Consider the following 14,559-nt stretch of genomic DNA (forward strand, 5'->3'; position numbering starts at 1 on the left):
AGAAATATAAATAATAATATTGCATAGATATATGAGGATAACGTTTTATAGTAAATTGTATAGCTATCACAAAGCAAAAGCAAAAACTAATGACAAGTGATGGGTTAAAATACGTGTTTTCACTCTTAATGCAACGTCCAAGAATGTCAAATGTACATTTGTACAACTACACAGCTGTAGTTATATTTTGAGTGTGAACACTTCATTTGTTTTTGCTTATATAGGCTGAATCAGTTAGCAATAAAGTTGTAGAAACATTGTCAGTTCACTTCATAGCAAAGGTTCTGAATATTGAATTCAATTATTTTCAAGGACTGACATCTTTGTCTATTTATGTGTCTGTCTATCCACACAGGCAGGCATTGCAGGCATGGTCCTGTATAAAGCATGTCACACAGACCACACTACACAAATAGGATTAACATGAAACACTTAAGATGAGCCAGTAATAGATGTTTTGCTATACATCTATTGATTGACTACTGTATATGGTAGATTATGTGGAAAATAAAGTATGTGCTTAACGTTAGAAGTGTACAATAAGTTTATTCTTTTAATTGCATAGGTTCACAGGTGGCTGAAAACTATCCAATCTGTCCATCCTTGGTAAGCATAAGGCTGTAACAGACCCACATCATAGTTTCTGAGCGGTTCAACAAGTTGACACTTGTTCATTGTTTGTCTGATGAATTACTGCCCATGATGGGCTGCTCACCCTGTACACTAAGAGTAGGCAATGTACAGTAAGAATGAAAAAGGCACTTTACTAAGTTATCAGAATCAGACTGAATTTTTGTCTGACATGTTTTTCCCATGGTTGCATTGGAAAGTACTTCCAACTAGGCAATGGGATTTTGGAATCCAACTTTGTTACACAGTTTTGTATGCAATGTTATTTTACTTTCTTTACTTTCCCATACTGTCCACTGAAGAAATATTGCCAATGCTAATCAGAAGCACCTACAGTACATCTAAAGGCCACTTCAGAGTACTAATATGTGTAACAAACATAAATAAATGTTGGCCCTCATTTTGAAAACACCCAAGAATATTACGTACTTGAACTTTTGTGAAATCAACCTCCCTGGCCTCAATAATCACCTCTCATAACAACTCTTGGCACCTACATAGAAAATACCCCATATTAATGTGAACAATTTGTTTACCAATAGGCCTCCCTGCTGGACCATCATGCACCTTGAATTCTGACCAGGACCAATGGCTGGATGATTGGTTCAAAACAAGGTAGAACATGGTTGTCTTCACTAAAATTTTAGTTAAAAAAATAAATAAAAAACTGTCCAGAACTAGGCTAGAAAGCTTCATTGATTGTCCGATTAAGTAGTAATCAACCTCAGTCATGAAAGTAGCTATAGCTTTCCTGAATTGGGGTAAATAAAGTTCAATCTAATCTTATCTGTAGTATAACAATATCTATAGCTGGTAAATATTAATGTGGTTCAGTATTTTCTTAACCCTTGTGCTGCCTTCGGGTCATTGTGACCCACCTTTTGCACCATAACGGTGGGTCACAATGACCTGAAGGCAGCACAAGGGATATTATAAATAGCTCACTATCGCCATCTTTATATCCATAGAGATAAACTCTCATGTGAACAGGAACAGTGACATGCAATGTTAGACAAAGTGATCTAATATTTGATATAAGTTATATGAGTTTCTGTATCATGCTACATACATAAAACTTAAAAAAAAAACGTTCTAAACAGTTGCCAATATCATTCATCACCAAGATACTTAATATTGAGTTGCCAGGCCAATGTATGATTATACATTCAGGGGCTGCTACACAGCTGTTGGACTGGGAGGTTCCTCTTGTCAGATCAGGATATAACAGGCCTTCAATGTCTTTTTACATTCTTTCCCAGATGTTCGCATCAAATATTCACCATTGATCATCCTGACATACATCCAATTACTTTTGATTATAGATAAAAGATTCATTCAGATGTAGTTTGTCTCAGCCACACTTTGATGACAAACACTTATTTGTATAAAATGTTCTCCTTTGTTAGAATAAAGTTACATATGTTATGTTAAATGTTCATATGCATGCAATGTAAACTATTCATTTGTTGTGATTAATCATTTAAGTTGGAATTATTTTATTTTATGTAATAAAGACTATCAAGATAATGATATAATCTAAATACTTTAACAAAGGGATTTTTATAATCTTGTATGATTCAGTTGCATGTTGTCAGTTGTCATTCAGTACAATTAACAATACACTATTTAGAATGCACCGAAATAAGATACAAATTTAAATAAAAATAGAATGAAGCTGCATAAAGTTGCAAATATCACCTCTGAATAAAATTACCTCTCTTTTCTACTCAGTGGTATTCTACTGGCAAGAGGACTTTATCTCTGGAACATAGAGATGTTGTACATCGCATTGACCAGTAGAGGTCATTTAAACACAGCTCAAACGTAATTCTCGAGCCAAAATCCACACCTCTTGGCAACTAGAGTGACTTATTACTAAAGAAAGCCTTAAAATGAAAAGCAACCCTACTGTCTTTATAAAGAATACATTTTCTGAACAAACTGAACAATTTTCTTTACGTTAAATCAGATGTTAGAAATGTCCATATGTTTAAAAGAAGGTTCAAAAACAAATGTTGGAGATTTTTATCCAGATTTATTCAAATCTGGTCAAACTGTCCCCCCAATATATTGATCTAAAAATATAAATGAAATATAAATGTGCTACGCTACGACAGGCAACCACGCACGCTGTCTGAAAAAAATACAAGGTTTTAGGTTTTCGGGGGTGAGGGACCCTCAGACTCCCCAGAAGATTTCGTCCCCCCCAATGTTGACTCCATGGCTACGGCCTTGCTACTAAGTATCAGCATCCTTAGAGACAAGGGGACATCCCATTAAAGGAATTTTGATTCCCATAACCCTAATTAAATGTAATTATCAGTATTGAAACCTTATCCTCGTGCTAGGGGTCGCTCCATATCCAAAGTCTGGGGTACCCATCCAGACTCAGAGAATGGCATTGATGTGACAGCTCCGAATTAAAAAACCTTTGGCGGCTTGTCAAAAAAACGATTTATCATTCTTATTCTGTCCCTCCGGACGGTGTTATGCGATGGTACTTCTCACACAATTTTTTTTTAAAGGTAGAAGAAATTGATTTCTTCCCAATAAACAAAGTCTTTGAGTCTCAAATTAAGCACTTAGGGGTCAAAGGAAAGCTCAGGGGCTTCAGAGGACGAGAGTCCTAATCATCCCTAACTGGCCGGCTAAATACCCAGGCTGCAGACTTTTTGAAGTGCATACAACCCTAGTTTTCCCTCTCTATGTCTCTCTCTCTCTCTCTTTCTCTCTCCTTAATGGTAATTGCTGCTGGCTTTTTCCCAATGTTAACACAGCACACACACATTTGTATAGTTGGGTTAAGGTAATGTGTTGTAAGAGATGTGTCTATGGAGGAGAGAAGAAGCTATTTTTAAAGCTAGCTCCATTCAGCCACAAGAATGTTAGGGAAGTTGGGTGTGGATGTTGGTTGACCTGGCTTGCAGATGACGTTAGAAGTTATCCCAAATGTGTTTGATGGTGTGTAGATCAAGGATCTGAGCAGGCCAGTCAAGTTTTTTGACAAAAAACAACACACTATCGTCCAAAAAAAAGGGTCACATTATCATTTATGGATTTATGGTACCCGCTTTTTCCTTATGTCATTGAGTTGGTTTTGGCTAACGACCTGGAACTGGTATGGCCAGGCTTAGTGACTCCATGGTGGGGCCTGAACCTGATTTAACCCCAACCCCCCCCAAACACATACACATCTTTACTCACACCCCTCTCCTGCCCTTGCCTCCTCCTTTTACCCCAAACTAATCAGTCAGAACACAAAGCATTGTTGTTGTGATGTTGTGAATGGCTTCAGGCTCTGTCTGCGTCTGCCAGAGCGAAAGGGACGGATATACAATGATATGTAGTTATGTAGTTATGACAAAATTATCTTATTGCAATCGTAACTTTGTTTCTTCACATATACAGCAGGATCAAGGAAATGGGACATGAATGTTATTCTTTATGGCTTAGTTTATTTTTAATAATAAATCATTGTTATTATGTAAAACAATATTGTAATATTATGTTGTAAGTCAATAGGTCATGATTGCTTTGTTTTGTCTTTGGTTTGGCATACATGTTAAAATTATTTGAATCTATTAAATTTAGTATGGTGATGTCAATAATGTTAAGATCCCACCCAATACTTATTCTTTTTTCTATTATGTAGTTTTCTTTACACTGACCTTAATTGCTGCTTACTTATTTTGCTTATTTTTTTAAACAGTCAGAGACTTCTATTAACACATCATAAAATTATCTGATTATGCAGTTGTTTTGTAAATGTGTCCTTTGCTGCCAAATCTCATGGCTTTGCTTCATATTTTCCCATGTAGTTGTTTGGAAAAACGACCACATAACCCCTCTTTTCAACATCCACAGTCACCTCATAAATCCAAACATTGCAACCACAACTAGAGAGTGTACAATTTCTGTGGAAATGGTGAGGTGTGCTTGCGTTGGTTGAAGCTGGCAAACTGGCATCATTCTTGGAAATATATAATATTTTCCCCTTGTTATAGATGTCCACCAGCATATTACACATGGCTTGTTTGTCACGTAGTTAAGTTGCCATGTCCAAGTGTCCTCCCTCTTCACCTCATCCATCATCTCATCCATCTCTATCAAACAACTCCCCTCAGGTCCTCTTCACTCACCCTCAGTGACTGGGGACATTAGTGAGACATCGAGCCCCGTCCAAATTTCACATCACTGCTCTAGGCCCCTGATTCTTAGTGAAGGTATTGAGGGGTAGAGGAGGAGAGCCTTGTATCTTGCATGACAGATCTTTCCCTAACACACTGGGTGAGGGTGCTGTGTGCAGCGGAGAGGTAGGGCGGGACAGGGGTGTCACATTGCACAGTCGCTTGCGGCTAGCAGACAGTGATCTACCTTGATGGCCTGGAGGGGAATATTAAAACGATGGGGGCGTTCAGTAAATGTGCTGTGATCTCAGATCTGCACACACACACATACACACACACACACACACACAGATACACACTGACTTGTAGAGGAATTCCAGACTCCATTGAGTGTGACCGGAGGGTGTTTTGATGCCTGCTTGAGTGATGTGGTGGGCCACGAGGACGGGTGTAGATGGGCTACTGCAGTTGGCCTGCCTGCATGTCTGACTTCATGTGTGTAAATATGCACTTTGTGTGTCGTAGTTGACATGAATAAAGCATGGCGGAGAGTAATGCTGTGTTTGAGGGCCACAGGCTATGTGGTGGTTTCTATGTCAGTCAAAGCCCTCCGTCTGCCTCATTTTAAAGTCATCGCACGGACAGAAGGGTCAGAAAACCTGGTCAGTTTAACATCCAATTTGGCACTTGTGATTTTACCCTACCATCTTATTCCCTCTTGGTCAAGTGGCTCCATGGCCCCCAAAATAATTGTTATCAACGGAATATAGGTCAGCATTTAAGTTTGTCAGTAGTGCATTTGTGATAACAGAAGACTGAATTATGTGATTCCTAAAATCAGTTGGAAACACCAGCTGACTAAAGACAAAGAGGATACAACTAATCTGCAGTTTGGTTGGACTGCACCTTCGGACACTAGACTTTTTTATTGAAGGTGTTTATTTAAACATCTATCATCTACCTGTATTTCTACACAGCTGTCGATTTTTGTCTCTGGCCTTGCAGTATGCCGACATGAGTCTTGGTGAAACTAACCAGGTGTTGAAAGCAGGCGTAACACTTTATTGAAACCTGTATCTCATTTCTTAAACATAATGTCATGTCTACAAATGCTTTGTACAGCACTCACACCGACAGGTGTCGCCATGTGCTGACCAAGAACACAAGCCAGTGCGAATGACTTGATATTTTTGTCTCGTGTTATATAATTGTTTTGAGGCCTTATTTAAAGAAATGCACATTTACGAATGTTATTTATTACACTTTTTTAGAATAACATTCTTCAGACCTCAGTCATTTGATTCAGTTGCTCTGCATGGCGTAGGTACCAGGTGACAATCAACACACAGAGAAACATGCTCTTAACAAACTTCTATTTTATAATTAGGATGTTTGTTCATACTCTCAATCTCTGGTGAAATTGGTGAAACAGGATATTCCCTAATTACAAATGATCAATTTGTTTCAGTTGTTTACACAAAGAAACAACTCTGAATGTTAGATAATCTGCATGACAACAGTATCAGGTGCACAATGACAGCTAAACAAACAAAAAGGACAAAGTCAAAGTTTTGTTTAGTATTTTGTTTTTAAAGAGATGAAGACTTAAGAACATCCAAAAAGGGACCTTTACAAGGGGAAAGGGAGTCCCCACAACCTGGTAGGAAAGGAGGTGTGGAATCCCTAAAAGCAGCTGACCAAAACACAGAAGTATTGGTTGGAGTACCCTTGTCATCCAGGTCACAGTCAAAAGGAAGGCAGCTGGATTTTCCATACTAGAACACTCAAAGTACTATTTTCCATGAAAAGTAAATGTACCCAACAACAACACAAATCCCTGATTTGTCCTCATTTCACCAACATCAGTGGTCACACACATATTCCATAAACGTGCAATGTACAAAACCAGCTAATGGTTTAGGTTGGGGTCTACTTTTCCTTGAACAGTGGGTAAGGTCATTAAATACACCCATGCTCTAAACCCAATTATTTAGATTTTCTGTGTATGATCATCATTCTGTGGTATAGTGTTATGCAATGCACACATGACCATTTTCACAACCATACACAGCCATAAGCATTCACATCTTTTCAGAAAGTACTGCCTAATGCAGTCTGCGTTTGATTGGCATCTAAATAGGACTGAGGTAAGCACGGTGTGTGTGTGTGTGTGTGTGTGTCAACAGCATAGTGTGAGCCTGGGATAGAAGATACAATTGCCATCTTTAACACATATTGAAATGCAGCTACATGTTGTAAAAAATTTGACTCGCATAGACCCAACATGAAATACAGTCCTCCAACCACTTTGATCATTTCAAAGCATTTAATCCAGTCATGTTGTAGCATCTATCTACACTCATCAACTACTTACATATTCAAATTGGAATTGCAAACGTATTCAACATGTCAAAGATGTAAGATCCCTACATCATCTGCCTTGTGTCTGTTTATGTTGTTAACTGAAATAACTGCAGTAATGGAAGTATTTTGAAACAATTTCCCCAATGTGCATTAACACACTACTAGCAACAAGCTTATACACCTACAGATTTTTACCATTAATTATTCATTAATTGTCCTTGTAGTGCATTGTACTACACCAGTTTTCTATTGTAGACAAAAATATTTAAGTGTTTAGGCCCTAAATAAGATAATAGATATGTGTAACCTATGATAGAAGCCTATCAGATTTGTGACAACAGGGATTCTTAATGGATGTAAAATGTATAAGGCACACCATTTTCTGGAAAAACGTGTTGCTTTGCTTTGCATCTGCAGTGCCACTATTCTCCAACATTCTTAGTCTTCGGAGTTTCAGTTGAAGTAGCCTTCTCAGGACAAGTCGAGTTTGACAAAGAATAGTGAGGGCAGGGAAAGTGGGAGGTGGTATCACATAAAATTGGGAACAAATATATTCAGCTATTGGAAATCCCATGACTGCATCATAAGGCTTTAGATTTCACTATTAGAAGATGCTAAAACTGATAGGAGAAACCTATTGTTCAGTGGGAGGATGATAAGTCTCAAATCTTCCTTTGCCATCTCTTGGTGTCTCAGAAAGCTGATGAAGGGGAGGAGAGGGGTGCGGAGTGTGACATCAGAAAAGGCTGGTAAGGGTTGTTTGAGAGGGGCTCATTGAGTCATGAGTGTCCATGACCCCTCTAACAGCAGTCAGTATGGGGTTCACTGATGGTATAGAGGGGCTGGTCAGATCCGTCAGGGTTGTCGGGGTGCTAGATGGGCTCATGGAGGCGTTGGAGAGCTCAGATGGGGGTCCAGAGGGCGATTCCTCCAACAGAGTGGAATCGCCTGATGCCATGTCCCCTCCTGTGCTCTCCTGGCGTAGGAGGTTTCGTCTGAACTTAGCGCGGGCATTCTGGAACCAAACCTGCAGAGGATAGAGAAACAATAGTAACTAACGGGAGTCAGGTGGCTGAGCGGTGAGGGAGTCGGGCTACTAATCAGAAGGTTGAAGTCGCTCTGGATAAGAGCGTCTGCTAAATGACTAAATGTAAATGTAACACAGACCATAGGAAGGCTTATGGGGAGAGACTAAGATAGACAGAGAATAAGAGTGTTAGAGAGAGATGTTTTTATATTTTTTTGGTGTAATTTTTCTTGTGTTACTCTCTACTACAGCTCAGATATTTGTTTACCCACTTTGGCGTTATATTTGTTTAAATCTGTCTTGAATTTCCGATTACACAGGTCAATAGGGTTTAGCCTTTTAGATTATTTGCCCAAGTATAGAACCTCCTATGGGCTGATTGATGCACTACACCCATGGTATGGGGGTTTACTCAGTTTATGCTCTCTAGCTCTCATCACAGAGCTGTTAGCCTGTAATTGCTGGAGGAATAACAACATTCATAAACAACAACAGGAAATCTGGACCCCTGATGACAATATAAAAAATACTGACAAAAACAACAAAGTTTTGATTTGATCACTCATTACATCGTCTGTCCATGTTCGTTTCCCCTCTTTGAAAGATATAGTCTAGCAACATATTTTCACTAGTGTTCTTGCCGGTAGACATTCCATGTAACACTTGGAGAAAGGGATGGATTTATTAGAATCTTAAGGGTCATTAACATCAGGGCACACAGATTATTTTTGCGCTGAGAAGTCCCTTGTTTGCCAATCAATGTGTTGTAGCTAGTTTGAGAATCCCACTGTGGGAGGAGCTTTGGAGTTACTATCAAACCTTAAACTCAAAGTAAAGTCCGTAAAAGGAACCTCAACAAAGTAGGTACATAAACAATTATGTAAGTTAGCCACACATGTAACCTAATACGTAACCTTATAACAATCTCTCAGTATGGAGTGAACTTTGGAGTGATTTTTTTTGCATGTGTCTGCATCCTGCAATTGTTTATATGCTTATAAGATTTTCTGCGCGTTATGCCTTCAAAGACTCTGTGTTGAGTTTAAGTTAGCCTTTCTTACCTGCAGGACCCGTTTGGTGAGGCCTGTCTTCTGCGCTAGCTGCTTGAGGTCCTTGGCATCAGGGTTGTGGTTGATGGCGAAGTATGACTTCATAGTTCTCAGCTGGTGGTGTTTGAAGGAGGTTCGCATGCGCTTTGACTTCTGGCTGGATGAGTAGTGTGAGTTGCGGTCCAAGGGGTCTCCTTCATTCTCATTACAGCTCAACACTAGAAGGGGCATAACGGCACACACAGGTTAGACTACAGTACTTGTGATTGCATAGTTAAACTTGTGATTCAGGAAGTAAGTTATACAGTAACCTACACAAGACATGTTGTCATATATTTTGGGTTAGGGTTATGGTTAGATGATGACTTTAAATGTAATTGCAGGGTATTAAAAATTATTGTGACGGAATGAAAAGATCACAGTCTCTGCTCAGCTTCAACTGTTCTCAAAAGCACAAATACTATATCTAACCATATTTAAATAATGTACAGACATAAGTCCATATAGTCAGGTTTATAATGTCAAATGGTACATATCCCATTCCATTCATATACTGCACAAACCAACGCTCTATAACCATGAAAAACAATCTGTCAATTAAACTTTGAAGATTACTAATATACCCATCAATATAACTTAAAGGGCTTTAGACTAAGCTGATAAATTGTGTAGGTCTAAATGTATGTGAATTTCAATATCTGATCACAGTATTGAATTAAGAAAGTAAGATTTTGCCTAAAAGTAGATCATTTATTTTTAAGAAATAGTTGGAAATGTAGTTTGTTACTGATAAAATACTCTTACATTACCATAAATACCCTTTTTTGCTGACTGTATACACTTAACAAATACATTAAAGACTAAATGACTATGTGTGCCATATCAGTGGTAGTTTTCACTTTACAAGCATTTCAAGTATGATTTCTAGCATTTGAAACATATTCAAAAATACTTGTGACAAATCCCCCTGCTCTGAGCACAAACCTTGACATAGCCATTCAAGCATAACATAAAATAATTTACCTTACAGTGCAATTATTGTGGTTTCTGGTCAATCAAACATTTCTTTCCAAATTAACTTGGATTTTTTTAAAGTACTTTTAGGTATGAAAAACATAACGTCTGTCATAATATCAGTGTTTTGATTACACAGTTGTTACCAATGTTGATAACCTAGGCAAAAGGCAAACAATTGTTTTATTGGATGCCAAAATTGATAGATTTTGAGTAAAGGATGAACTTACATTTTTTATATTTGAAGAATGGTTGTGCAGATTTTTTATGTTGACTATCTGAATAAGTCAACAGATGTTAAGAACATTGGAAAACTTAAACTCTTACTTAAACTTAAAAGCGTAAGAGTGGCTGCATGTAAAACAACAGAGGAATATTGTTACTGTTTAATTTATGCTTTTTAAATATCCAGAGTACTGGCTACACAAAGTAAAATGGCTCAAGAATACAATCTTCTGAATTACATTCAGTGGAGGACTTTTTATTCTTTCATGCTGAAACTTCCATGTTTATTAAATTATTAAATAATTGCAACTGAAACATTTTTATCTCGTCTCACCAAATTGTATTTGGCTTTATCCTTTTCTAATATCACAACCTAAAGATCCTGCCAGCAGATTTTTTCCCACTAGGGCCATGGTTTACTGTTCTTCTTTTTATTGGTTATGAAGCAAGATGATGATAATCATTACATAATTATTAAACTCATAGTAGCAACCCTTTAAACTTACCAAGACATTTACATTACATTTTTTGTGTCTCCAGCTGCACTGGAGTCTGATGCACTTGCATTTAACAACTAGCTTAGTTCTTATAAAAGGCTAACATAAACCAAACTGTCAAAGGTATTATCTCCATCCTCACAAGGGAGCATTTTTCAGGACTCCGCACAGGTGTTCTACAAGCTATTCAACGATGATTTGCCGACCTAGAAACCGAGTTAACTGAAATTAATTTGTGTGTGTGTGTGTGAGTGTGTGAGTGTGTGTGTGGGGGGGTCACCAAAATAAAGGAGTCCCCGTCACCCCCCCCCCCCCCCCCCCCCTCATTTTGAGTCCCAGCCCCCATCTGAGCCATTACGTTTACATTACGTTTTTGGAGCCAGTTGTGCTTCCAAAAACGTTGTGGACTGGTATCAAAAATCCACTTTTGATCAAATACAGCCCATTCAAAGTATTAGCATACATGAACATGAACTGGCCAATTACTGCCTTAACTAAGAACTTTTATGCAAAACATATGGCGTGTATCTGTAATTTGGTTTATCTTGTTACCGTACTGCAATTATATATTTTTTCAGTAGGCCCACAGCAACAAATAGCCAAATTCTTCTTAATAAATTTGAAAAACCTGAGAGAAAAGTACAAAACAGTTAACAGTGTTAAACAATAGAAGACCATTCTTACCTGCGTTATAAGCTGCCAAATCAGATCTAGGTCCGGGACTTTTCCTCTTTCTGGGTCTCCCTTTAAGCACCATTCCGACGCTGTTATAGTATGGTATTCCCAGCGAGTTTGCAGTGCTGGCACCAAGTTCTTTGCCCGAGGCTTCATCCCCGCAATTCAAATGAGCTTGATATTCCCCTTGTATTATAGTTTCAAAGTGGAGATGGCAGTATACAAGACTGTCCCGCATCCCGAAGTGGTCTCCGGTCGTAAGGATTTTGTGGCAGGAGGTGCATGTGAAACAGTTCAAGTGGTATACCAGGTCTTTCGCCCGCATAACCATCTCTGACGCCGAAATTCCGAGATGACATCGGGCGCATCTCTGGACCGAAAACCTCCTGCTTGGGAGAAGATAGCATGACAACAAACACCGAAACACGTAAAGAATTTAGATACAGAAGATTTTTACCGTGGATTTTAAGATATAAAAACCTATATTGTCATCGCTTATCGACGGAGGTCAAACATTGTATCTGCTTTTAATCTGGTTAATAGGCTATTTGGGACCTCATTTTTATATTATTCCCACATTTGGGGAATAATTAAAGTATAGACCTATAGCATTTTTTTTAATGAAATGCACAGTATGGCATATTAATGACAATTTAATCTAACTGGTATGAAAGTAGGCCAAGTCTGGGATGGGAACATGATAATCAAGGATTTGCCTAAACGCGATAGGCTGTAATGCAAAAGCAGTTTGCAACATTTTGGCTTTTGGAGCATGCAGTATTAGCCTACCTATAGTAATCGTCTTTGCAATATATGCCCCCATCTTTACTGAAACAGGTCAGCTCAGACTCTAGGTTCAGTTTGCACTCGCAGCACTTGAGACATCGCATGTGCCACTGTTTGTCCACCGCTAGCAAGTAGTAGCGGTCCAAAATCTTCTCCCCGCAGCCTGCGCAGAGTGAAACACGGTCGCAATTGATGGAGGTCCCATTCTAGAGAAGTAAAGGAACAAATTGTTTAACGACAGACCTATAGCCTTGGCTACCAAATGCTTTACACATACATTTTTCTTCATATTTAGTAGGCCTACCCTGTGGACTGCATGGCCTATAACTTGTCCATTTTAAGGCCTGATCAGACACTAGGTTTTGGGGGGATAGCCTACAAATAATTAGGCATTCGGTTATCAGTCAAATTCCTACAGATAGTTGACACCAATGCCTATAGTTAACATCATAGTGGTAGGAAAATGTCACAATCAAGTTTGGCCTACTACAATGCACATATAATTACACTTTTTAAAATGAGGTTGGACAATTGTATGTAATAGAGAACAAAACATTATGAAAGACCCATTTTGGGATATATAGGCCATATCCAAATAAACAAATAAAAACAAATATGTAGGCTAGGCCTAGATGTTTTATTCAGGCTATTTCTGCAACATGAAATACTATCGAAATTATCTAATCAAGCCCTATAGTCCGTCTAGATTGGAGAACGTAAACTTAATTTTAGTTCAATAAGAAACCACTTTTCATAACCAATTAACACATTTGGCCACAACGTCAGTTTTTTGTTGTCTTCCTAAATCAGTGTTTTATCATATTTATATTTGGCCATCGTGGGATTTTCTTCGAAGGAGTTTACGCACCGCCTCAGTTTCTCCCATGTCTATAGCTGAACTGATTGCAGTGGTATCGCTCTTCGTTCTCCGGTCCATTTCATCGATGACCCCCTGCATCTCGCTCCCGGAGAGACTATGGAATAGCATCGCTGGTATAGGGGTGCTAATTCTCCCTTCTATCTGCAAACAGGTTTACACTGAATAACCTACAATTGTTTACATTGACATCATGTTACCAAACGCTTTTAACCAAAGAAACATGACCTACACAGTGCATAAGCCTGAAGAAAGTAAGCAAGTAATCAGAAGTGCTATCAGAAGTGCATGGATCGTTTGATTAAGGTAGTAAAAGTCACGGTCTTTAGCGTATTTGCCAGTGGTAAAGTATCTCAGCAACCAGGCCCAGGGAACAACAATAACATCACTTCAGGCTACATCTCAACTTCAATAGGTTTTAACACATAGCTATAGCAATGTTTTTTTCTCTCCAAATTATTCATTAAAAAATCCAGACAATTAAGGATAAGCCTATCAATAGCCTAAAACCAACTTTTCGGTTAAGCGATTGTTGAAAATATTTTTTATATGCATCTAGCCTATACGTTGGAAAAAAATACAAAACAATTCATAAACAAGGAATTGTTATGATAAAAACATACCAGAAAATTGACGATAGGAAAATGTTCTCAAATATTTCTGAATTTGTAGACTAGGACATCGGCACTGTTTAGATTAGGCTATTCAGCGTGCATATTATGGAAAAATCCCTAGTATTCCAAAACCGACAGAAAATCCCAAACTACACCCGGCAGACTTCTGGCAGCTTGGCTCCACTCTTGAGATTGATCCGAAAGTGTCGACTCGGAATTCAGGGAAAGGAAGGCTATTCTCTCAAGTGATGCTAGAATAGCCCCGCCAGCAGGGTCGAATGTTTAATCCGCAGCAATAATAGGCTACAACATACCTGACGTAGGCCTATGTCCTCCTCGAGAATTGGACGTGTCAACGAAACAAAAACAAATTCCTCTTTAATTGTGAGAAACCTATCCTGATCCACGCGCACCGCCTCCTTGTGTAAGTAGAGTGTGTCTGAATGAGAGTGTGTTATTTTGAATGCGGAGTTGACTATTGGTTAGAACTGTAGCCTACAACTGTCTTGTCAAAACTCCCTGAGCATCGTTACGAACTTCTCGGTATGATCCCTGCACTCTCCATCTTTCGTACAAGGAAGTGTTCGTCAAGGAGCCCTTAAACTTCTTGGTTTGCAAACATCACTAATATATTTGTATCATCAATCATCTGACACGGTTCAACTTTTACATCT

The 14,559-nt window shown here is 38.6% G+C and overlaps 1 protein-coding gene across 2 annotated transcripts; it reads right to left on the minus strand.

Annotated features, from left to right (window-relative positions):
- Nucleotides 1–7,857: 7,857 nt before the first annotated feature.
- Nucleotides 7,858–13,382, minus strand: LOC136956735 (LIM/homeobox protein Lhx2-like). 2 transcript variants are annotated; one of them, XM_067250713.1, is made up of 5 exons: nucleotides 13,263–13,382; nucleotides 12,398–12,600; nucleotides 11,618–11,994; nucleotides 9,210–9,415; nucleotides 7,858–8,148 (listed from the first exon to the last, which is right to left on the minus strand). In XM_067250713.1, the coding sequence occupies exons 1-5, from the start codon at nucleotides 13,380–13,382 to the stop codon at nucleotides 7,858–7,860; spliced, it is 1,197 nt and encodes a 398-aa protein (XP_067106814.1). The 2 variants fall into 2 exon arrangements, with proteins under 2 accessions (XP_067106814.1, XP_067106813.1); XM_067250712.1 differs by having other exon boundaries at nucleotides 11,609–11,994.
- Between the last annotated feature and the right edge of the window lie 1,177 nt (nucleotides 13,383–14,559).

This window comes from Osmerus mordax, chromosome 14 (assembly GCF_038355195.1).
Source record: "Osmerus mordax isolate fOsmMor3 chromosome 14, fOsmMor3.pri, whole genome shotgun sequence".
Lineage (NCBI taxonomy): Eukaryota > Metazoa > Chordata > Actinopteri > Osmeriformes > Osmeridae > Osmerus > Osmerus mordax.